Source organism: Parasteatoda tepidariorum, chromosome 7 (genome assembly GCF_982258835.1).
Source record: "Parasteatoda tepidariorum strain Cologne lab strain chromosome 7, Ptep-v5.0, whole genome shotgun sequence".
NCBI classification, from domain to species: domain Eukaryota; kingdom Metazoa; phylum Arthropoda; class Arachnida; order Araneae; family Theridiidae; genus Parasteatoda; species Parasteatoda tepidariorum.
Genome location: NC_141761.1, coordinates 59,900,366 through 59,924,427, shown reverse-complemented (window position 1 = coordinate 59,924,427; position 24,062 = coordinate 59,900,366). Strand labels below are relative to the sequence as shown.

The 24,062-nt window shown below is 30.9% G+C and overlaps 1 protein-coding gene across 7 annotated transcripts in view; it reads left to right on the top strand.

Moving 5' to 3' along the window:
* LOC107448783 (lactadherin) overlaps positions 1-21,743 on the top strand; it is a 45,642-nt gene extending 23,899 nt beyond the window's left edge. For 2 of the 7 annotated variants that reach the window (XM_016064114.4, XM_071183395.2), the window contains exons 3-11: positions 4,001-4,200; positions 5,737-5,859; positions 7,344-7,482; positions 8,640-8,780; positions 9,605-9,777; positions 11,862-12,006; positions 14,539-14,586; positions 16,633-16,866; positions 19,777-21,743. In XM_016064114.4, coding sequence (XP_015919600.1) covers positions 4,001-4,200; positions 5,737-5,859; positions 7,344-7,482; positions 8,640-8,780; positions 9,605-9,777; positions 11,862-12,006; positions 14,539-14,586; positions 16,633-16,866; positions 19,777-20,039 — 1,466 coding nt within the window. In that variant the 3' untranslated portion in view covers positions 20,040-21,743. Of the gene's footprint in view, positions 1-4,000; positions 4,201-5,736; positions 5,860-7,343; positions 7,483-8,639; positions 8,781-9,604; positions 9,778-11,861; positions 12,013-14,538; positions 14,587-16,632; positions 16,867-19,776 lie in introns of all 7 variants that reach the window. The other 5 variants (XM_071183397.2, XM_071183396.2, XM_016064113.4 and 2 more) reach the window with 3 other exon arrangements.
* Positions 21,744-24,062: the final 2,319 nt, after the last annotated feature.

Below are 24,062 nucleotides of genomic sequence, written 5' to 3'. Positions count from 1 at the left end.
ACAGATCTTACATTGGAAGAGCAGAAATAAAAAGAGGCAATGTTAACAAAATTTAGCGAATCATTATCAAGGGGGTTAAAATGTGTCAAAAAAATCAAAATCACTTTGTTCACGAAAGGAAGCTATTAAAAGGAGGGAGAAATTTATTATTCGAAACGACTTCCAGCTTATAATGATAGGTCAGATTTTGATCACGTGGTTTTGTATTTATTTATCACTTAAACGCGGTTGGAGAGTGCGGGGCGGAGGCCTCGTAATTAATACCACTATATATTCTCTGATCTAAATTGTGGTAATTTAGTGTGCAGTTTTTTCTTTAGGTTATCAAGGAGATAGAATCCCAAACCGTCGCCGATAGCCCATTAGTATAACTATTGTGTTAAGTTGACAACGAAACCTCACTCAAACATTAATTTGAGAAACTTGTCTTGATTTGCTGTTTAAGTTTATTTTCAAGGGATTTTCAAAATCTATATTAATGGTGTTGATTACAAAACACTATGTATATTTCAAATAGAAAATATTTATGCTAAGTTTCTTATAGTTTTTACATTGAAAACAGTATAATATTATAAAAACATTAAAATATTTTTAAAAAAAACTTTAAGAAAACATTAAAAATTATCATTTAAAAATATAATTTAAATGCATTAAGAAATGACGTTATTAGGAAGAGTGTTATACTCGTTTAAGGCATAAAAAACGATTGTAAGGTATTTTTAGGTATAACCAATTATAAATGTACTTTAAGAGATATAATAAAAATCTTAAATTGATTTAATTGTTGATTATGATAAGTTAGAACAAATTTATCTTATTAAATATACGTATAGTATTAATTATAGTATTAAGTAACTTTTCCCCCTATTTATCGTATTAAATTTATTAGTATCAAAATATCATTGCATCAAATCCCTTGTGTCAAAAACTGTATAAAAACACAAAGTACTTATTAAAGTTATTTTTGACAAGATAAAAAAGATTTTAAAAAATATTGAAGAACATAGTTGTTTGTTTATTAAAGAACATTTCAAAAAATCAATAAAATCGGAAAATAAATGCTGTATTATATATCATACTTTATCTCGTTTTTGAGCAAAAGGTATGTCTTATTTTTATTAACATCGCCTGAAATTAGTTCTATACAATCGTGAATATATCGCAAACCAACCTTATCAAGATTGTAAGTCTTCGAATCTAGCGCACCCTCGTGAATTTTGACATATTTATAATATATCACTGCCATGAAGGACGGCAGAAAATCGGTCACACCCTATTTTAGACGAGAAAGATTCGAATAATCTCTGCTGGGCCTCTAATCAAGTTTTCCAGCACATAACCTTCCACGGAAAATGTTCCATTCGAATCTCCCTCCAGAAAATGGCTGCAGCAGACGATTCACAAATTGGACAAGACCGTGAAATGGACTTTGCTTGTTCCTTTACTTCTAATAGCTCTCTGTAGAATAATTAAATAACTGACTGCTGTTTCGGTTTTCCCTTTTTTACGAGGCAATAAATCGAAAAGGGTAAAAAGAATTCGTAATATTCATTTTGTCGTCCTATTACAATAAAAGATTGTTTTTTCGAACTGGTACAAACATTGAAGTAATAAAAACTATTAATTTTCAACTAATTGCTACGGTTCGTAACTTTAGGTGGGAAACTATTATTTCATTCAGATTTAAAACAATACTGGAGAATTAAAATAAAACTTGGTGAAGTAAAAGAATTGAAACTGCTATAAAATATATAAGGGAGAGTCGAGTAGCCCCGCCCGCTTAAGGATTATTGTTTATATTTCCGTATAATATTGAGTAATAATCAATATTTTTATATGTTTCTATTGTTTTATCATCTAATTAAATAATGCAAAAAGAATAGTTTAACTTAAAAAAATAGGAATTTAAAAAAACATGTTTTTCAGGTCTTTTCAAAATGTGTCGGGTAGCCCCGCCCAGTTACAAAAATTATGTTTTTTGACTATTTTTTCAGGTGTAAATGAAAATGACCAATGTATTGACAATAAATAAACCTCATTTATCATTTTTATCACAAAATTATTTTATTTATTACATATTTTGTACTTTTAGTGAATTCTATCATTAAATAGCAATCATTTAATAACAGCAATATTTGTTGTTAAAAATGCATATAACATTCAAATTTGAAACAATAAAATAATAATCTTTGCAATCGTACATTTACCGACGAAATAAAATTGGGCGGTGATACCCGACATTCATGTGAGCGGGGCTACCCGAAATCCAATTTTTTTGTAAATTCGTAATTACTCGAACAATTTTTCACACATAGACTTCTTTCTTTGTGCAAATTAAGCTTAAGACTACATACTTTAATGCTGTGTAGAAAAAATTATTTTTTTAGTATTAAAATGAAGTTTAATCGAAACAATCAACCAATTTTTCTTAATTTCATGACTACTGTATTCAACATATTTTCAAAACTATTGTTTACCATGTTAACAGCTGCATAAATGCTTGAAACTTTGAAAATAATATTTTTTTAATATAACAATTAATGTCCGATGGCCCATTGACTTGAAAAAGTATTCTATACATATGAAATTGACAGTGGGCGGGGGTACCCGACTCTCCCCTACTGCCGTTAAATATTAGAATATCATTGCACGTCTCTGTTATTGCTGTTTTAAGAACAGGAGTAATATCAAAATGTTAAAATAAAGCAACAAAAAAATTTTTTTTTTAAAATTTGCTGGTTTTTGATATAAGTATAGTCTTTGTCCCATTGCATAGAAAAATGGCCAAAGGATCTGAGAAATGATTCTTATTTCTAAGATCTCGTGCCCTGCTGTTTCAAAACATAAATGTTTAAAAAATGTAATATGGCCGTAATATGTACTATGCAAAATAAACAAGTGCACATTTTTTCTGTGTAACATTCTCATAAAAAAAATATTCACAACGAGCATATAGCATTGCAAGGTTAAGAAGACGACATTGTCTCTAAAATAAGGCTAGTTTAATTTTGAAACTAGTTTAATTAATTTATCTCAGATTGTTTACTTCAAGTAGGAAATTGCAAGTATCCTATCCCCTTCATTAATGGCTTGTTAGGTCATTCATTAATAATTTTAATTTTTAGATTTAATTATTATAATATTAATTGTAGGCTTAATTAATTTATTTCAGATCGTTTACTTCAAGTAGGAAATTGCAAGTATCAATAATCGCTTGTTAGGTCATTCATTAATAATTTTAATTTTTAGGTTTAATTATTATTATAATATTAATTATAGGCTTAATTAATTTATTTCAGATCGTTTACTTCAAGTAGCAAGTATCATTAATCGCTTGTTAGGTCATTCATTAATAATTTTAATTTTTAGGTTTAATTATTATTATAATTTTAATTGTCCTATCCCCTTCATTAATCGCTTGTTAGGTCATTCATTAATAATTTTACCTTTAAAATTAGTTACCATGGTTGAAATTGTGTCAATTCCGTGCAAATTTAAAGATTCTTTATCTGTAGTTCCCGTCACAATGTCTCGAGTTTAGATATGTCTTCGCTTACTAACCGTAGCAGCTTGCATTTGCAAGCCGGAGCACTAACTCCAGACCATGTTTTTGACTGCCAGGCCATTATCGGCTCCCTCTTTAAACTTGGAGCACCTCCCATCGAAATTCTCCATGGCCATCGGGCTCCAGAACTTGCAAACCTTGTTATCAAGACTTTTGGAGGACTCTAATCTTTGCACTAGCATAGACACGACAACAACAACAACAGCACTTTGTTTCAAGTTTCAAAATTATGTTTTTTCTGATCAATTTTTCATCGCTACATACTTAATAATTTTTGAGAAAAATTAACTAATAGGAGTTCATAACGTATGCTGCATATCAATTTAACGAAACCTCCTTACTCTGGAAATAAAGGTGACTAATTTTTTTCAGGCAGTGAGCTTATATTACAAAGATAAATTTATTTAATAACCACAATTTCCATTTTTTTTTCAGGCTGTAGCACTCCCTTGGGATTGATGACAGGTGCAGTTCAGGATTGGCAAATAAGCGTCAGCTCAATGGCTGATCACCGGAAAGATCCCGGATGTCACATGCGATATGCCAGGATATATCAGCCACCCGGAAGAGCTTGGTGTGCCGGAAGAAAAGCGGCCATGGAATGGATTCAAGTGGATCTTGGAGTATCTGCCATAGTAGGATTATTATTTATTAATAGAAGTACTATTCTTTAAGGGCAAAACAACGAGGGGGGGACCTCAGATATTTGTTTTTTGTATCGAGGTTGATGCATAGGTTGTATCCTTTATCCCTCCCTGCATTTCAATCATTTACACGAGTATCAAAATTAATGTTCTGTACAACCATAAGCACTATCAAGCCTGAACTGTTTCCAATAAAATCTGAAAAAGATGCTGGCTTATTTGCTAGTGGTAGGCTGGCATTCAGGTTCTTATCCCATTGAAATCTCCTCTGGAAAGTCTGGCATTGGCATCCCATTTGGCAACTCTGGTTAATTGACATTGACCACTCATTTGGCAACTCTGGATAGTTTATATCGCTATCTCATATGGCAACTCTGGTTAATGGACAATGTTTATATGATGCATTATACATCATAGTATTAGCGTGATATAATTAATGAACGAGGTAGATTCAGTCCAAAATAATATTTTTGTGTTGCTATTTTTCGTTACTTTGCGAAGCAGTAGAATATTTTGTGGTGTTTCGAAAATGTCTTAAAAATAAAAGCATTCAAATGCTAGTATATTTTGTTCTGCAAAAGAATGAAATGGCAAAATTCTGTAGAGCCGAATACATCCTGTTCTCCAGTTGTGCCATAAAATTTCTCGAAAAAGTTCATATTACCACATTTTGGATGCTATGTGCCACATTGCCAATAATTATTAACTCAGATTTTGTTGTTACTGAATAAGAGAAAATGTATGGAAAGTAAAGAACCTGTATTTTTAAATTCTATCTCAACTTTATGTTACGTTGGTTGTGCTTATGTTACGCTCCAAAGTATATGCCAATTTACTTAATCTTGGATAAGCTTGTATGTTACATATTTGTCTGTTAAATGCTAACAAGTGGGTAGAACAATTTTTATTAAAAAAGATATTGTAGAAAAAATCAAAAAGTAACTTCATATCACCTTATTTCAGCATTTCCTGTCTTTCCTTTTTTGGGCAATTCTACGGTTTTGTCCTACCCGCAACACATGGAACTAAGTATTAAAAAAATATTTTGTAAATATGTAACTATGTCTAAAATATGTTCGAACCAAATGTAAATGCTTAAAAATAATTTTATTCACTTTCAGAAAAGAAAAAAAAAACTACGTAAAATTATGATTTCTGATTATCCCACCACCCTTGTAATTTTTCGATAATTCTTCAAATTATTCCATGTTTTATGGTCAGTTAAGAATGTAAACAAATGTACAAAAGAAAAATAATTAATTAAACTTCAGAAATGGGCATCAGTCGAAATTTAAAATATGTGAGAAGAGTCATGCTCACATGAACATTCGTTATTCAAAATAAATACTAACGCATACTGTACAATATTAATATATAAAATATAAAAATTTCAATAGTTTCTTAAAATTACTATTCTTTTAATGTTTTTGAAATTTAAAAATATTTTCACAGTTGGTAGAAGGAAAAAAAATTTATATAAGAATCATGAAATGCTAAGATCATTATTACATTATTTCTTACCCACAGATAACAGGGATGATGACACAAGGGCGTGGTGATGGTCATCAGTGGGTCACTTCGTACTTGCTATCTTACAGCTTAGATGCTTATCATTGGAAATACTGTACTGACGTCTACAGTAACAGAAAGGTACAGTAACATGGCATAAATACATTCAAAGTCTTCCTATTTCAAAGTAGCCATTTTATTTGTTTGTTTATTTTAATGCAGGGTGTTTCATTATGTCGCCTTTAATGTGCAGAACAAAGTGCTTATAAAATAACTTATGGTTAAATGGAGAGCATATTCTTTGAGAAAACGGTATTTGTTCCCCTTTTTTCATACTGAAAGAATAATTCAAACACTATGTGAAATATGTTTTACTGTGCAGATCATACTTTGATAAAAAGAATAATAATAAATAAATAAATAAAAAAGATGTTGTAATTTGAAAATTTTTAACTTTAGTTGGAGTAAATATAACCATGTAAACCGGATACTTGCTTCACTTCATTACTTTTTTTCACTTCACTTTGATTTACTTCACTTTCACTTCAATTTTACTTCACTTTCACTTCAATTTTACTTCACTTTCACTTCAATTTTACTTCACTTGAACATATACCTAATAACTTTTAACAAAATTTTATTCCGTTTTTTCAGATGATATACTCGCCAAGGTTTTGATTGGTGATGTTTTTAGATAATTGATTCACGGGGGGAAAAAAGGAAGAGAAAAAAAAAACACTTATGAGAGAAAAATTTCTCTAACTCTGACAAATGACGATTGCCGAATCAAAACTTTAAAAAATCCAAATTAATAAAGTTTTGTCTGAGATAAAAGCATATCACTTAATAACAGAATTTTTATAACAAGTTATTTGAATACTGGATTATCTAAACCAGTAAAATCAAGTTCAACTTTTTCAGAAGAGTTAAATGTTTTGCTTGAATTACTTTTCCTAGCAGCCTTTACTAACATAATTCTGAAAACTGGCAATCTCTATTATGGTATGCTGTTAAAAATCAAACACCACAGAAATGGATTATTTTCTTTTTAGCAAACTAAAGTATTGTTTCTAAAGAATAAAATTTTGGAATTGAGTGATTTCGTGAAAATCATTTTGCAATTCTTAGTTTGTTATTAACCGATTTCCGATATTCAAATCAGGAAAAAGTTATCTACAATAATAAAAATGTTGGTAATGAAATAACAAATAAATAACCAAATGTGTTTGAAATCTCCAATAATTTAATTGAAACGTTATGGGAAAAAATGTAAAAAAACTATTTAATTGTAATGAAAAATTATAAAATGTGTCATTATTTTAAATGTTTGAGAAAAAATTTCGACTGAAACCGGAAAAGTTGGCAGGTCTGTAATTGATTGTCTTATTTTACTGAAAATGATTGTATATATGCCATAGAAGAAAAACATAGAGCAAGAAAAGAAATAAAGCTATGTTTTTTACTCCAAAGCCTATTTCATTTTCTAATTTTAATTTATAAAGTTTTCTTTCCTGTTTCAATTTTGCCTAAAATCTAATCCGTATAGCAATTAACAATGCATTTAAGGAAATTTCATTATTAAAATTATAATTGAACAAAAATAAAACAATGACTTTGTTTTTTAGACATTTAAAGGTAATATCGATTCGCACTCTACTCACACTAGCTATTTGGAGCAGAATGTGACGGCCCGTTTCTTAAGATTGCATGTCCTCCAATGGCATGAACATCCAAGCATGAGAATAGAACTACTAGGATGCCAAGGTACTTTTTATTTCCAACGATCTCATTTTTTCATATTTTAGCGTAGGAAATCATCTGTGTATGCAAAAAAAAATTTAATGTGGTTAACTGTTAGTAAAGTTGCATCAATAATCAGTTCTTAAGAAAAAAAAATTATACACTCAGGTATAAGTATGAGATACCACTACTCTGAGTTGGACAAAAATGTAATCAATTACATTTTTGATTACAGTAATCAATTGCTTGTAATCATGACTACGAGATAACTTAATTTTGATTACAACTGTTATCGTGATTACAACAAACAATAACAGTAATCAATTACTTGTAATCGTGATTACAACTTTCAAAATTTTTTATTACAGCTGTAATCATGATTACAATATTGATTACAACTACTTGTAATCAGGATTACAAGTAATTGATTATAATAATTAGTTATGTAATCACGATTACAGTTGTAATCAAAATTATGAATGTTTGTAATCATGATTACAAGTAATTGATTACTGTAATTGAGTATTGTAATCATGATTACAGTTGTAATCAAAATTTCTAATCATGATTACAGTTGTAATCAAAATTTGTAATCATGATTACAAGTAATTGATTACTGTAAGTGAAAAATGTTATCGATTGCATTTTGCTCTACTCTGATGTAATCAAAAATTATGATTACTTGTAATCATGATTACATGTAATCGTGATTACAAGTAATTGATTACATAGCAGTAATTATCTGTAATCAATTACAGTTGTAATTAATACAGTTGTAATCAATTACAGTTGTTTTTAAAAGTTTAGTCATACGCGTCGCTTTTCGTTTCCGTCAGTAGTTGCACAAATTTCGAGCATGGTCTACTTTGTTGTCCTCTTTCCAGCTTTAAAAAAAGTGTCTTGAGCCATAGGTGAAGTTGCCGTTCCGATAAACAATCACAACCGTTTTTATCACGCTTGCATAAAATAGGAATAGTCGGGTAGAACTGAGCGGCCACTCATACATGAATTGGCCACACCCAACAATCTTAAACGAGAACGCTGTAACGTTTTACAGTAAAATCGCTTGTGTATAGCTTTAATATCTAGATTTAATGAACTTATTAACAATAACTTGAGTAACATCCCAAAGAGCAACTATTATTTTTATAATCGTAGTAATTTTTTGTGTATACATTTAGATTGCAACTCCATTATTAGTGTTCCACCTCAAGCTCAACTGACGGCCTCATCATCCAGACCCTGGAGCAAGCAGGGCACCTGCACGCCAGAAGATGCTCACATATTTAGCTTTGGCGGCTGGTGTGCTAAGCACAGTGACAGTAAGTTTCGTCTTATCTTAAATTAAAAGCATTAACAAACTATGAATTTAATTGTTTGAGTAAATTTCTGAAAAAAATGCATCATTTAAAATTTCGTTACACTCTTTTTTAATATACATGATGATATCATCAACAAACTTTCATCAAACTTTGCCTATCGCTATGTCATATGTAGGCATTCATAATAACCAAATAAAAGCAGAACTTTAAAAGGTTTTTGGTGTTTCATATAAATTTCGTGTCCTTCGGAAACATTTTGAAAAAAGAGAAATTCCATTTTATTTTGTAGCACATGTAAGTTTTCAGTGGCTTCTGAAATTATCTATCACCATTTATTTATTCAAAAATAAAGAAATATAATAATAGTAAATAAATAAGATATGTGACCAAGTAGGAAAAAAATAGTTCAACGTGAAACATATAATTCCCAAATCATTCTTTAATCATTTAGGGCATATATGTATATCTATTTTCAAAAGCAATCTGATATTTTAAAACAATTTTTATGTTTTTATAAATAATTTCCAATTGTTTTTTTTTAAGCAGTTTGTCACTGATTATAGAAATACTTTGCATCTGTTTTTATGAAGAAAAAAATTGCAATTGTTTTTAGAAACAGTTCGCTATGGTTTTTAGAAATAATTTGCATCTGTATTTAAGAGAAAATTAGCTACTATTTTTCATAACATTTTCGAATCTACTTTTTGACTGTTCTGATGACCAGTCAAAAGAGTATCTAAAAACAGTTTTTATTTTTCAACGTCTTCTTACAAAATGGCATAATTCAGTTCAATAATGTACTTAATTTATTATTGTGCACACAGTACGACAGTGGCTTCAGATAGACTTAGGTCCACCAACAAGAGTGACTGGAGTAGTTACTAAGGGAAGAGGAGACAGCAGAAGGAAACAGTGGGTCACTTCGTTTGCCCTCTCATACTCCAATACTACGAGCCACTGGCAATACTACAAAGACGATAACCTCGTTAGTCCCAAAGTAAGTAAAATATTCAAACTCTACTCTAATGGATCAATCTAACATTAGTTTTGTCATCGAAAAACAAAATATTTGAGATAACGCTACGTAACAAAATCGATGTATTTTTGGAATTGCTAAAAAAATAACATGTTATTGAATAATTCAGTAACATTAATTATATTATAATTAATTATGATATAATTATTTATGATTAATTATATTAATGGCTAATTATATTAATGATTAATTAATTATAATTATATAGTAATTATATCATAATTATGTGAGCCGGGATAGCCTGGTCGGTAGGGTGCTGGGCCCATGTCCGAGAGTTCGTGGGTTCGAACCCCAACGGCCGAAGTAGTAAAGAGACTGATGCACGTTAAATCTGTAGAGTAGCAAAAGTCCCTATGTTCCCATAACAAATCAAAACCTCTGGGGGTACTGAATTGGAGATCGATCGTTCTCTGATTCAGGTCAAAATTACGATCTGTGGATGAATGAATAGGTTCGCCCTATAAATGGGTGTGACGTATGGTGTTGCAGAAGTCAAATTCTTGGCCATAGATGGCGCAACTGAAAAACAAGAACAATCGCCCCCCCCCCTCTGCCTAAACAGGCATACGTCAACAACAACATTATAATTATGTTATGTAATTATATCATGTATATGGAACTATACGATTTTATTCATTTGGAAAAAAACTTTTTTCTTTATGTTTAAAATGTGTCTTTTTCCAATTTCGTACCTGTTACATTCGTAACCTTTTTTTTCTAATTCTTTAATAATAATGACGATGGGGAAAATATGGTAAGTCGTGTATTCTAAGTACCATTGAACATAATTTTACTATAGTACGTTGAGTACGTTTAGTATTTAGTTCTTATTTTTAGTTAATATTTAGTCCTTCTCCCTCTGAACCAATATTCATTTTACCGTTTTATATTGTTATTTCTTGACTGAAACAGACTGTCCGAAATGTAATCGACAACTTAAATAACCAATTAAAGAGGAATGAAATATGATTAGAAATATACAGCTTGCTGCCCTCCTCTCGGAATTTCAAAAGAAGTTACAAAAATTATCAACTACGGACTGAAAAAATATCAATGAATGTTTTTGGCTGCATGTCAAATCATTTTAATTGAAGCTGCTGCAGATAGTGGAATGTTTTGAAAACATTATTTTACAGTTTCTCTCAGCAACGAAATCTTTTGGCGAACTTTGTAGGCATTTCGAAACTTTAGTTAATTGAAAATATACCGAAGAGCCATTACATTATGACCACCCTCCATCTATAACAATGGGCTCTCCCAGATTTTCATGATTTCTCGCCCAGGAACAATGTTTTCATTGGGCACATTAGGACCCATAATCCTCATAGAACAATCCCTGACGTCTGTAAGTTACATGAACATAACATAGTTGCAGACCAGGTTCACCCATTCATGGCAACAGTTTTTCCTGGGGGGAATGGTGTTTACCAACAGGATAATGCACCATGTCATAAGGGTCGAATCATCGAGGAACATTCCAGTGACTTTCAAATCATGTCTTGGCCCCCAAATTCACCTAACCTTAATCCCATAAAGCATTTGTGGTCCTACTTGGAAAATCAAATTCGTGCTGCCACACTACCCCCTCGCAATGTGAGGGAATTGCAGGACCAATTGGAAAGCGCTTGGTACCAGATACCCCAGACTACCGATCAGCACCTTGTGTCATCAATGTCACGGCGAGTGCTAGCAGTTTTGAGGGCTAAAGGTGGTCCTACATGTTATTAGCAGGGTGGTCATAATGTGATGGCTCTTCGGTGTAGGTTTCCAAAGAAAGACTCTGAAAACCGTACATTTTTTTAAAAATCTTTTTACCTTTTGTTTTAAATGTTTTTTCAAATCATTGATAATTTTTGGCACACTCGGTAGTTGCTCAACAAAATGAAGATGCCCCGGTCTTTTAATTTTTACTCCACAAAATAGGGTGTTTGCATATAAATAACTTACAGTACATAATTATATTTAAAGTGTATATTTTTAACTTACATATAAGCTATCTTTATAACTTATTGTAAGCGTTACATTTTTATGGGTTTTTAAACCAGGAATTCGGTGGAAACATGGATAAGAATACGGAACGTCGGCATTACTTCAACCTACCATTTACAGCTCGCTATGTAAGAGTCCACCCAATGACATGGAGAGGTAGAGTTAGCATGAGGTTGGGTCTAATAGGATGTCAACTTCAAGGTAAATGTATGTTTTATGCTATTTTAGATAAATCTGATTCATAGTAAAAAATATTATTTGTACAGATTCGTTAGATTTCTATAGCGTTTTTGTTATCACTTTTTTAAAAAAAAAAATTTCATAATATTTGCAGCCGTTATGAATCTTTTTGTAAATTTAAACAAGCTTATTTTTTACCAAAGGTACGCTGAATTCAATTTTAACTAAGTATCTTAGAATTCCTTTTGGGATCGTTTATTACTGTTCAAGTGAGAAATAAACAGAAATATTATTAAAATTTATTGAATCATTACAAAACAAAGCTAGATTCAAAACCAGTTTGATTGCCTGAGGAACCCAAAGGCATTTTTATTTAACCGCACATTTTAATCCCACCTAGTTCAATAAGGATTCTTTAGATTTTGATTATAAAGTTTTTGTTTAATCCACCCTTAATATAACCCAAACGTGTACAATTTTTAACTTCCAAAAATTGACAAGGATTAATAAAAATATAATATATAAAGAGCGATTAGAGAGCAGAAAATAGTCATGCATCTTCATAAGCTGCCGAATCTTCTTAAGTAGTCCGAAACTGTAACCAGAAATTTTCCCTTCGAAATTTGTTAGGAAAGAAAATAGGAACATGGATCTAAATGTGAATCTTCATATGAAGATCTTCATGAAAGAAGAATTATTTGGTTGTGATCAGCATAAAAATTAATTCTAACGTAAAATACCTGTAAAATATTTTTTTAATTCCTAACCAAGACTGAACTTTATTGTAACCGCCTATACAAGCACGTTCATCTGTAGTAAAATCTTATCTCTAGTGATCCAGATGGTTCTATCTAGCGCCCCTGAATTAGATTATAGTAGCCTAGTTCTAGAGTATAGAAGCCTGGTATAGGAGCCTTAGTTCTATCTAGATAACTTATCGTTACATATCATATAATCTCGACATTAAGAAGTGTTCCAGGTGACGTCATTGCAAGCAAAGAATATTTCGGTAACCTTCAGATACGGGGTTTCAGCAAAACCCCATATATGGAAAATTGTCACCAAACCAAGGATCCTCCGATTCTATACCTTAACCACAATCAATAATTATATTTAAATGAAACAATATTCGCTTCGTGTTTCATTTATTATTTTAGTATTTTCATTGATTTTATTATTATAACAGAGAAGAAAGGATGCATAGGTGTTTATTAAGAACATCTTTACTCATGAAAATTTCTAGTTTAGGTTTTCAATTCTCTTATAATTAAGTTATAATTATGTTATAACTAAATTGAAAGACGTTAATTTTTAAACATGATAAATCATGTTATTATTAAAATTTTTTAAATTGGCTTTGTTCAAATATAACAAGTAATATTGACTTATTAGCATACAGACAGCTCAACCAATGTGTCGCAACTGGATACCTGCAAGTGACGTCATCGTAGAGAAATCTAGAGTCACTGAATTGGGTATACTATAGCCTACGTCACAGATCGTGTTATTCCTACTAAATTTAACTAGTAAACAGCATTTTCTGCGAACTTGATTTCTAGCAACAAGTAAAAGCATCAAACGAAGTGTCTTGTTATAAGTCGCTACTCGCCAGGTTGGAATTGTATTAGTCTAGTTCCTTTGGAAATAATTTATATTGTTGTTTTACTGAAGTTTATGAATTTAGTAAGCATATTTAAAACTCAGTTTATTAATTAAACTAAAAGGTAAATGTTATTCCTAGTAAGTGGAAGTAGTTGTGCTTTTTTCATATTATACCCAATTGGAGTGGCCGACTTATCCGCCATCTCGGAGCAAAAGCGGAACCAATGCAGAAGAGCTGCAAGATTTGGCAACTTATAGCTGCAAACGACGCTAACCTCAACTAAGATAATCCGTTAACAAAAAAAAAATTAAAAATTTAGAAAAAAAAAAAACGTGTTTGCTTGTGATTTAATTATTTTTAGAAATGATAAATATTTTTAGAAATGATAAATGATAAATAAAAAACGTGATTTAATTATTTTTAGAAATTTTTTTTTTTATGCTTGCACAAATTCATTTCAAAATTTATCATTATTATTTAAAATGAAAATATTATTCATTACTAGATAGAAACAGTTTATCACATTTTTGGTTCTTCAATAATAATAAATTAAGAAAAGAAACAAGCAAATGGAGGAGAATCAGTAAATTTATAATTACTTTAGATATAAGCTCATCTAAAATTGATCGTAGTTTTGGACAACCACTTCCTTTTCAGTCTTTTTGGAAAAGGTCGATTTTTACTAGAAATAGTTTAGAGATGTTTTAAAAATTATTCCCAATTCGATGAAAAATAATCTGTAGTTGTTGCAATAATCTACAGCGCCCACTGACAGTTCATAGGTAAAACAATTTATTTTTAAATTTTAAAAGTCAATATTTATACTTTAAAGCAAGTGCTGCTGCCATTGAGGAAAAGTTGGACTGTACAAGTTGGCAGGTAATGTATCATTCTCAAAATAAAGATGCCTTCAAATATTATAAAGTGGAATCTTCTCTTTTATTTTACAGGGGAATGTGGCCAAGGATTTTTTAGAGTTCACACTGATTCAGAATGTGGTAAGTAGATCCTAAATCACTTTAATAATTTTTAAAAAAAAACATTCAACGAATAATATGAGTTATATTCATACAATAAGGCTGTTTTTCGACTGATAATGCAGACATCAAAATATTAGCTTGATTATTTATATGCACTAGTCTATGGTGCACCTAAATTATTTTGTTACCTAATTATATAACTAGATGGTGCACTATATAGTTATATAATCATTTAAAATTGCTCACACGTATTGGCAATAAGGGCAGATTTAGATATAGTCTTTATGTCGCTCAGGGATCCACCCCCTTGGTGAACAAAATTAAATTTTAAAAAATGGAAAAACGGACATTTTTAAAAGATTTTAAAATAAAAAACTTTTAAAAATGTTTGTTTTGTTTAGAATTTTAAGATTATTATTTTTTCCTTAAAAAAAACTGTATTTTTTAACAATTACATTATACTAAAAAATGTCAGAAAACGTGTCTATTATTTGAATGGTACAACTCATGAACATTAGATTATAAAAAACAACAAAAAGTCTTCAGATTGGTCTAACCAATCTAATATTAACGAAAATATTTTGTAAACACAAAATATTCGTCAAACAATCCAAAAATAATGGAAGCTCTTTATTTTAATGATATGCCACATTTTTTAATTGTTCAGAAGTACATTTTAACTGATAAACATTGCTTATATGCGACAGAATTTAATACAGTTTATATAGGCAATGAGATGTTAACCTTAGGAAGAACAGTGAAGAAATAAATATGACACATATGCACTGCCAAAACTCAATATTTTGGAACTTATTATTTTCTATGACGCATTGATTTAAGTAGTGTCATTTACTTTTTAATTGATTGTGCACTTCGCACTGAAAATTGCAGTAAAAATTTCCTGCTTTTGATAAATAAAAAAAGTGAATTTTAACGTTATTAAAGACATTTGAGAAATGAATTTGCACTGCGAGACCTAATTTTGTTTGGACATCAATATTTTCAACGTAAGTCATTCTTCAAAATGATGTCTTCTTACTGCAACTTCCTCTAATATTGACACTAGAAAACTAATGTTTTGAGTGAAAGGGGGACAGTTGTCTTTTGAAATGTTCCGTGAAAGTCTGCAAGAATTTAAATCTATCAAAATCACCTAAAGATGTATTCTTAGTATTTATATAAAGACTAGCATTTTTTCTTTTTCTTTACCCAAATTAGATTTGGAAACTTAGCAAGAGTTTTGGAATCTCTTAAATCATATGACGTTTAATCTATCCAACCCAAGCGTCGTGTTCATCCTGAAGTCCCCTTCCTCCATTTTTTTATCACGTTTATATCAACTTGCCTTCGTGTATGTCTGTTCGGGTGGAATTTTGCAATCGATTTTAAACTAACTTCCCGACTAGCTACAGACTTCAAATTTGGCACATAGTTCAGAATTCGATGACAATGCATGAAAATGAAAAAAGACATACAAAGTAAAATAAAGTTAAAGAAAAATTAATATTTATTGCGATTGTCTTTTGTTGTGGATTCGATTATTTCAAATTAGTGTCACATGTCAGTTGAAAAGTTTTGTGTACAGTGAGTGAAATAATTGAGATTTTAGAAGTGAATGCAAAAAAAAAATAATAATATTTTCAAAAACCACGTTTTTGTAGTGGAGAATAATAATTAAAAAACAAAAATTTGAAAAACGGCAAACGTGGGGCGCGTGAAATACATAACAGTGCAGATACACATACACACGCACAACCACGTACACATCCACATACACAAACATATTCCACATTCAGATACAATTACAGGTATACATACACATATTCTCATGAGCACACATACTGTTGTGTATTTCATGTGTCCCACGTTTTTCAAATTTTTGTTTTTTAATTATTATTCTCCACTACAAAAACGTGCTTTTTAAAAACATTTTTATTTTGATTTTTTATTATTGGATATTGAAATTCCATGAAAATTCGAATTTGTCAAATCATATGACAAATATTCTAGCCTAACCCGAGTGTCGCATTCATAATAATAATATTCACTTTATTTTCCTATTAGTCGAGAACCTTGCTTACAAAAAGGACACTTGGGTGAATGACAAGCGTCACTCTTGGATGGGATGGAAAGATGGCCACTCATCATATGCTGTCGATGGCGATGAAGACACTCATCTGCGTCGATGCGCAATTCTCGACAACTATTACGTGGATTATCCAGTCTGGATGGTGGACTTGGGACAGAGGAGGACAGTCCGAGGCGTTGTCATCATTACCTGGCAAGGAAGAGGTGAAGGTAGCTGATTTATTAATGTAGCTAGTCATAAAGCAATTAAGAGTAAATAAAGAGAGCACTTCTGTTCAGTTCGTTACCCCAAAAATGTTACCGAGAAGATTTTATTGAGAAAATTAACAAAGTACAGTATTAAAAATCATTTGTTTTGACTTACCATTTTATTGATTATGAGAAGTCAGATCTTATTTGTAAATTGCTGAATATATATTGGTTTAAAAATAACTTCTTTAAATACTAAAAGTGATGTGCTCTTGCCGATTGTCCAGATAAATTAAATGACTATTTAAAAAATGAAAGAAAAACGAAAAGAGATACAAATGTACGATTTGCTGTGTTTTCACTTAAGAAACGACGTCGTTTATTCTCACCAAATTTTAAATTTAGTCAAAAAGTTCATCACAGATGGCGCTGTTCATTGATAAAACTAGTAAACAATTTTCTCTGTTGCTTGTCTAGTCTAAGCACCTTAATTGGACTATTAGCATAGGAATATGCTACATCTGTCCTTAGACTGTGCTGTGACACTTGTTGCGGTAAAAATTAGCTATCTTGAAAACATAGTTTTTCTTTGTTAGCTGCGTTATTTACGGACAAGCTTTATAACTAAATATGAAACTTGGGAAGAATAAACACTTCGTTTCCTAAGCCAAACTCAGAAAACCATGCAACATCTTCCATTTTTATTTAATTCATCTATCGAATTGTCAGTTATTTTCGGGACACCCGGTATTATATTTACTTTAAAAAAAACTCTTTGGCACAACGAACACAGCAAATAACCACACTATTCATACTTAGAAACCAGGGGAACATCCGGTTCCTCAACAAAACATAGAAAGTCACTAGTACGAGTACTAAAATGAAAACCTCTAGACATAATTGCAAAACTTTTCTCATTATTGCCTTTTTTCAAATATAAACTTTTAGTGACTTCTTCGACACGAAGCAATTAAATGGACAGTGACCCACAGTGTTAGCTTTGGAAAACAGATCGCCATCTTTGAACCATAAAACTGGTTAAATGACCGGTGTAGAATGGTACCTAAGTTTCTCCCTGTTAAATGTACTGTTGTCAGGCAGAAGAGAATGCTGCAGGCTGTTTCGTTCCCCATTTGAAACTCATACGTATTTAACATATTACTCATATCTAAATCCCTAGAATAATCCCGAATGTATATAATTCTTCATAAAAGTAATGAAAAATAATTACATTTTTCAATTACAGAAAAAGAAACTACTTCGTTTATCAATCAGCAAGTTTTATCAAACACATCACTATAATTATAATAGATGCCATAGAATAACAATGAAAATATTAAATTCAAGAGTTTTCTCCCATAAATTCCGTTACTAAACCATTTACCATATTTTTTTATAAATATTAACTATATTATTCCATGAAGCTGTTTGTCTCATGCATCATTTTAAATATTAGAACCATTAGCTAATGAGAACACTACGCCTATCCTATCGTTATGAAGATCTTAAAACAATATAGTAATGATAAGCCACATATTTAAATCGTTCATAACAGCGCCTTTAGTAAAAATAACCCTGATTTTCATACTGGTAATAAGAGTATTGTGCTGTTATTAAGTGGAAATTTGTAACGTACTGTTACGTAGAAAGGCAGATATTTTAAATTGGTTGTGGTTTCGTTAAAATATTAACTACTCGTTTTTTTTAAAAAAAAACTATTTACATTTAATTTCATTTTGATTATTATACATAAGAAATTTTCGAATAACATGCTATGGGAAACAGAAAGACCGACTCTTCCACCTATAAGTTAACGATTGAAACAAAACATAATTAGTAGTTCAACTTGCAATTTCTAATAGTTGGTTCAATTTAACATTAATTGTTAGTTCTCGTTGCCGGGGTAGTCAAACTGTTTATATTGTCAAAAGTCAACGAAGTCATTGGTAAGGGAATGTGCAGTTTCAGTTAGTCCAAGGACCGGAGCACCAGTAGGTAGAAGTCTGTCTTGGCTCCTTCGCCTACTGATATTTAGCTGGGCATAATAGAATGCCCTTCACGCCTTGGGTGGCTCTACCAGGAGTAAACTCCCGACGTACTTCACCCATTCCGCCCAGCGTCACCCTCCCGCCGCGATGAGGCAAACAGTAGGACTTAAGGAGGGTATGGCCGATATTCTTGCTAAGGAGGGTTGCAGGATTACAACTCCCTCTTCCACACTTACTTTTTAGGAGTTATACTCTCTGGAAAAATCTCGAAGGAGTGGAAAACACCCCAACCCATAATTAGTACAAGGGATCAAAACCGGGTTTGTCCCTTGACCTCCCGTGTGACAGACGTACCTGGACTGTTCTATCAAGGCTTGCTAGTGGTCACATCAAGTGCCTCACTTTCAACGAGGGCAGGAAAACCTTCGTCACCTGCACCAAGTGCCAAATTCATCAGGCTTCTTCTGAGCACCTCTTGGATTGCATGGGACTCTCAAAGGAGGATCTCTTTAGCAATCCTCTCCTAGTCTTCGATTTCCTTTCAGTCAACGAACTCGTGGATCTTGTCTGACGCCATCAGACAGAGAAGATAAGCAACAACAACAGTAGTTCAACTTACACAGGTTTCACTGTATATATACAAAATATCATATCTTAAATGTACCTATCTGGAAACAATAAACTCTTTGATGCCAAAATGTCACCTTTAGAAACGTGTGGCTCACTACCCTTCTAATGGCCGCCAGACCATTACACGGATATAGATTGTTACAATTTTAAGAGAGCATCATGAATTTTAATTTTTCAACGCATTTCGGATTATAAAAAGCGTAGTCTTAGTAATTTTTCAAGGCAAACTTGAAATAATAGGTGATGCACACAGTCATTTTTTTCCAAATGTATTAATTTTGATGTACTTAACATAGTTTTATTCCCATTCCAGATCGAACTAACGTGTACAGAGAATACATATACAACCTAGAAAAACTGACAGTTTTCGTAGAAGACAAAGCAAGACTTGAAATAAGTTCAAGCGGAGCTAAATGTGCTTCAATATCTCGCCTCAACAACGCCCTCTTCAGAAGAACTTTGCATTTCGAATGCCCTAATGATCTAATCGGACGATACGTGTATGTCAAAGCATATGGTGTGCCAAGATGGAATAGGCTTTATTCGGCCATTCTTTGTGAAGTCAGGGTTTACTGAGAATGCTTTACTTAAAAGAATCATCAACAGTATTAACTACAGCTTCTTGAGTAATGTTCAACTTATCGACATTGCTGACTAAAAGATTTGTTATGAGAAGCCATATTCTGCCATAAAACACACTAATCAACTCTTTACTCAAATAGGGTATTTTACAAAGAGACTCCTAATTTTTAAATGAAACTACGTGACAACAACGAGCAATATTAATATTAAAGAAGCGGTATTTTAATGAGGTAAGCCATAAAAATGTAATATAGACATTTCAAAAACTAATTACAAATTGCCAAAAATGTTTAGTTGCACTACAGTGCATAAAAAAAATAAACGAACCACCAAGAATAACTTTTGATCTAATAATGGGATCTTTAAGTTCTAGGTCCGAAGGGGTGATCTCAAATATGATAATTAATTAGTGCAGACATTTTAAGTTACGAAATCAGACACAAAAATGTATTTCTATGTATAAACATGTATTTTTTTGCAACGGATTCTGACAGTAGCCGCAATCTGGAAAATATAGTCTCAATAGTTAGGTCAGGAGAGCGGTATATTAAGTTTAGACCCCTTAATGTTAATTTTACTTTTTGCGTATTTCCCCATATTTCGAGAACTATTTAAGCAAATTAAAAAAAAATTCACACAATTATAAAATTCGTTTTTCAAAATATAATTTCATGCAAAAAATAACTTTCAGCATTTATTTATTTTATTTAAGGACAGTTCAAATTTTGTATTTTTGACATGTAAAATTAAATTCTTTAAAATGATGTAAAAAATTGTGTAAAAAATGTTTCAAAATCACATCAATCCTTATTCAAATTTTTTTCGACTAATATTAAATAAAATAATAAATAATTCCTAAAAGTAATTTTTTGCATGGAATTATCTTAGGATAAACGAATTTTATAATTGTGTGCAAAATTTTTGTTAATTCGCTTAAGCAATTCTGGAGATATAGAAAAATACGCAGAAAGTAAAATTAACAGTAAGGGGTCCAAACTATGGGGACACTATTTCCCAGATTACGGCTACAGCCTATATTTTGGGTGTCAGAAATCCAAATCCGTTGATAAAAAATGTATCTTTATTCAGATTAAGTACGTTTTTGTGTCTGATTACGTAACTTGCAATATCGTCTGCACTAATTAATTATCATATTTGAAGTCACCCCCTCGAATCATTAAGATTGAGTTTTAGAACGGGAAAATCAGATTATTAGGATCAAAAGTTATTCAAGGTGGTCCGTTTTGTGCACTGTATATATTTGAAAGGTGCGAGTGCATGCAATCTGATTTACATACCAGAACTTAATCACATCATAACCTTTCTCAATTATAGACAATCTGTTCCGTTATTTTATGAACAGCAACTTAAATTGTTTAATTTTAAAATTAGTTGAGAGATCTTTGTGAAACATCCTTTACCTTGAACGTAGTGGAAGAGTTATATTTAAAGGAAAAGCTACATTGAAAAACAGCTGCTGGAAGCAATCCCTAATACATCCAAAACTTTATGGGACAGCAAATGTGACTTTTAAAAAAGAAGTTGCTGACACAATGAATCGTTTTATTCTTGCTGCATATGTATTTAAAAAGCAGTCTTTAAAAAAAGACTAGTAACTGAGAAGTAGATGATTTGCTGCTCAAAAATATAATAAATTATACGAGCAAATAAAATATATTATTAGAACGTATTAAAAAATTGATTTACATACTATGAATAATTATAATATCTTTTTTTCCTATTACGAAATTTGTTGACATATTGAGATGAAAGTACAGAAACAACAGTTCATAAATATTATTAAACGATACAAATTAATTTATTTAATAATAAATATCATTAAACTCAATCAATTAACTTGTTAAGAGCAAAAAAGTTGATAATTATTGATTCATTATAAAAGTGTTAGCTTTATATAATAATCTTCTTAGGCGCTATAACCTAGAATAGAAGGTGGCAGTTCCCGTTCAGCATCCGCCATTGCTGCTTGTCCACCCCACAGAATATAATATAGCTCAATCAAATATTTCTTTATAACGTAATTACATAGATTTGGTGTATTTTTTCTTATTTAAATACATTATAATGTACAGGGTTATTCATAATTCCCTCTGTTTAATACAACTGGCTTCAGTGATACATGTTACTGCCATTTACCGGCAACTGCTTAAATTAAAACTTGAATACTTTGGAATAATTTCATATGTTCTTTTTTGCCATATTCGTCTCCGTTTTTTTACTATAACATTTCGAAACCCCGGAGGGAATTATGAATAATCCTGTATTTTAAAAGGAAAAAAATGCTCTCTTCATCAGTGGAAAAGAAAATTAAGCGAGATATATCAATTAAAAATAAATATTGAAATGCAAACTAACTTCCACAAAATACTTAATATGGTGAAAAATGTCTATGAAGTGTGATATATTTGAGGGGTGGTACAAGCTAACTAAAACATGAAAAAAATTTATAAATAAAAACATTATGCAGTGCAAGGACAGATTTTCTGTTCATGCCTACACTTATTTTATGACCATAAAATTACCCAGCACTTAGTTAAATTTTACAGTTTAAATCAACGAACTCGTAAGTTAATGGGGTTTATAATAAAAAATTAATAAGTCAAAATTTAGGGATGGGGGGAGAAAAACTAGACAACAACAGATAAGAATATACCCAAAAATTTATTTCAACTATTTACAAACAGTCAACAATAAAACTGTATGATACAAATTTGCAAGAATGAATTTCCATTTATCCCTGATGCTAATAAATGAAGATATGCGATTGCATCTAAAAGCTGAAATAATGTCCATTTAACAGAATAACAAAGAAAATTTTTAAAAAAACTACAATATATTCAACAATGATTTTTTTTTAAATCTGAGTACATGAGAAGGAATGAAAATTCATTATAGCCAGTAGTGTGAAAAAGAGATACTATTAAGTAACAATATAAATTAATAGGATTAAAAAATTTTATCCAAAATTGATGACTTAATTTGAACGTATAAAAGCGACTGAAGTTATTTTTCGTTAAAAAGTTTGACTACAGATAGTGCTAACTCAGAAAGTAACTAAGTGTCTATGTATATATGTTTGCCCTATTTGAAATGACAACTAAGTGCCTTTAAAAAACACAATAGCAGAAATCAGTACATATATTTCATATTTTAGTTTTAACAACACAACGTTGATTTATTTTGCCAAATCATTAAATTTCGAAAAACTCAGTGGATGAAGTTAATAAGTGACAGTCTGCTGTTGAAGTGAAAGAAGGTTCCAAGATCATTTGGTACCAAACAGCTGATTCGGGTTGGAAAATGTCCTATGGTAGCAAATTTAAACGCCTAGAGTATGAACGCTATGATGTGACCTGTTAAAATAAGTGCAACTAGGTATTTATAGATTTTGATAACCTGGCAAACAAGAAATAAAAGCAAGACAATCTTCATTTTCAATACATTAACTTTAAAGCTAATTTACTGAAAACCTTCATTCACTTAGATCTTTTCTTTCACGCTTTGGTGAATAATAACACTTTATATAATTATTATATATATTTCATGCTACTTGCTTTCAAGAATTGATGCTCTTCAGCAATCTGGGACCAGAAACTTTAAACTATCGAAGTTCAGTAAACAAAAAGAAATAAGAAAAAGCTCGTAGCTTTCTAATAATTCTTAAGTGTGCTGGAAATTTCCCAAGCAGAATTGAACAATAATTTCAGTTTTTTTTATATATATATTTATAAATAAATAGTTAATAAAAATTTAGATTTACTTCCGGGACATGTTCAAGCAACATAACTTAGCATATTTATTTCACACGTTTTAGCGTTGCACGACAGAGTTGGAAAGACGATTTAAACAGGTACACAATTTCAAATAAAAGCATTGAAAAAAAATTTAAATTTGATTTTTACGTAATACACGCCTTTGAAAACCAACGATGCATGAAACTAAAATTAATTTATTATGAAATTTTAACTTTTTAGAAATAAATTTTAAAGTTTATTG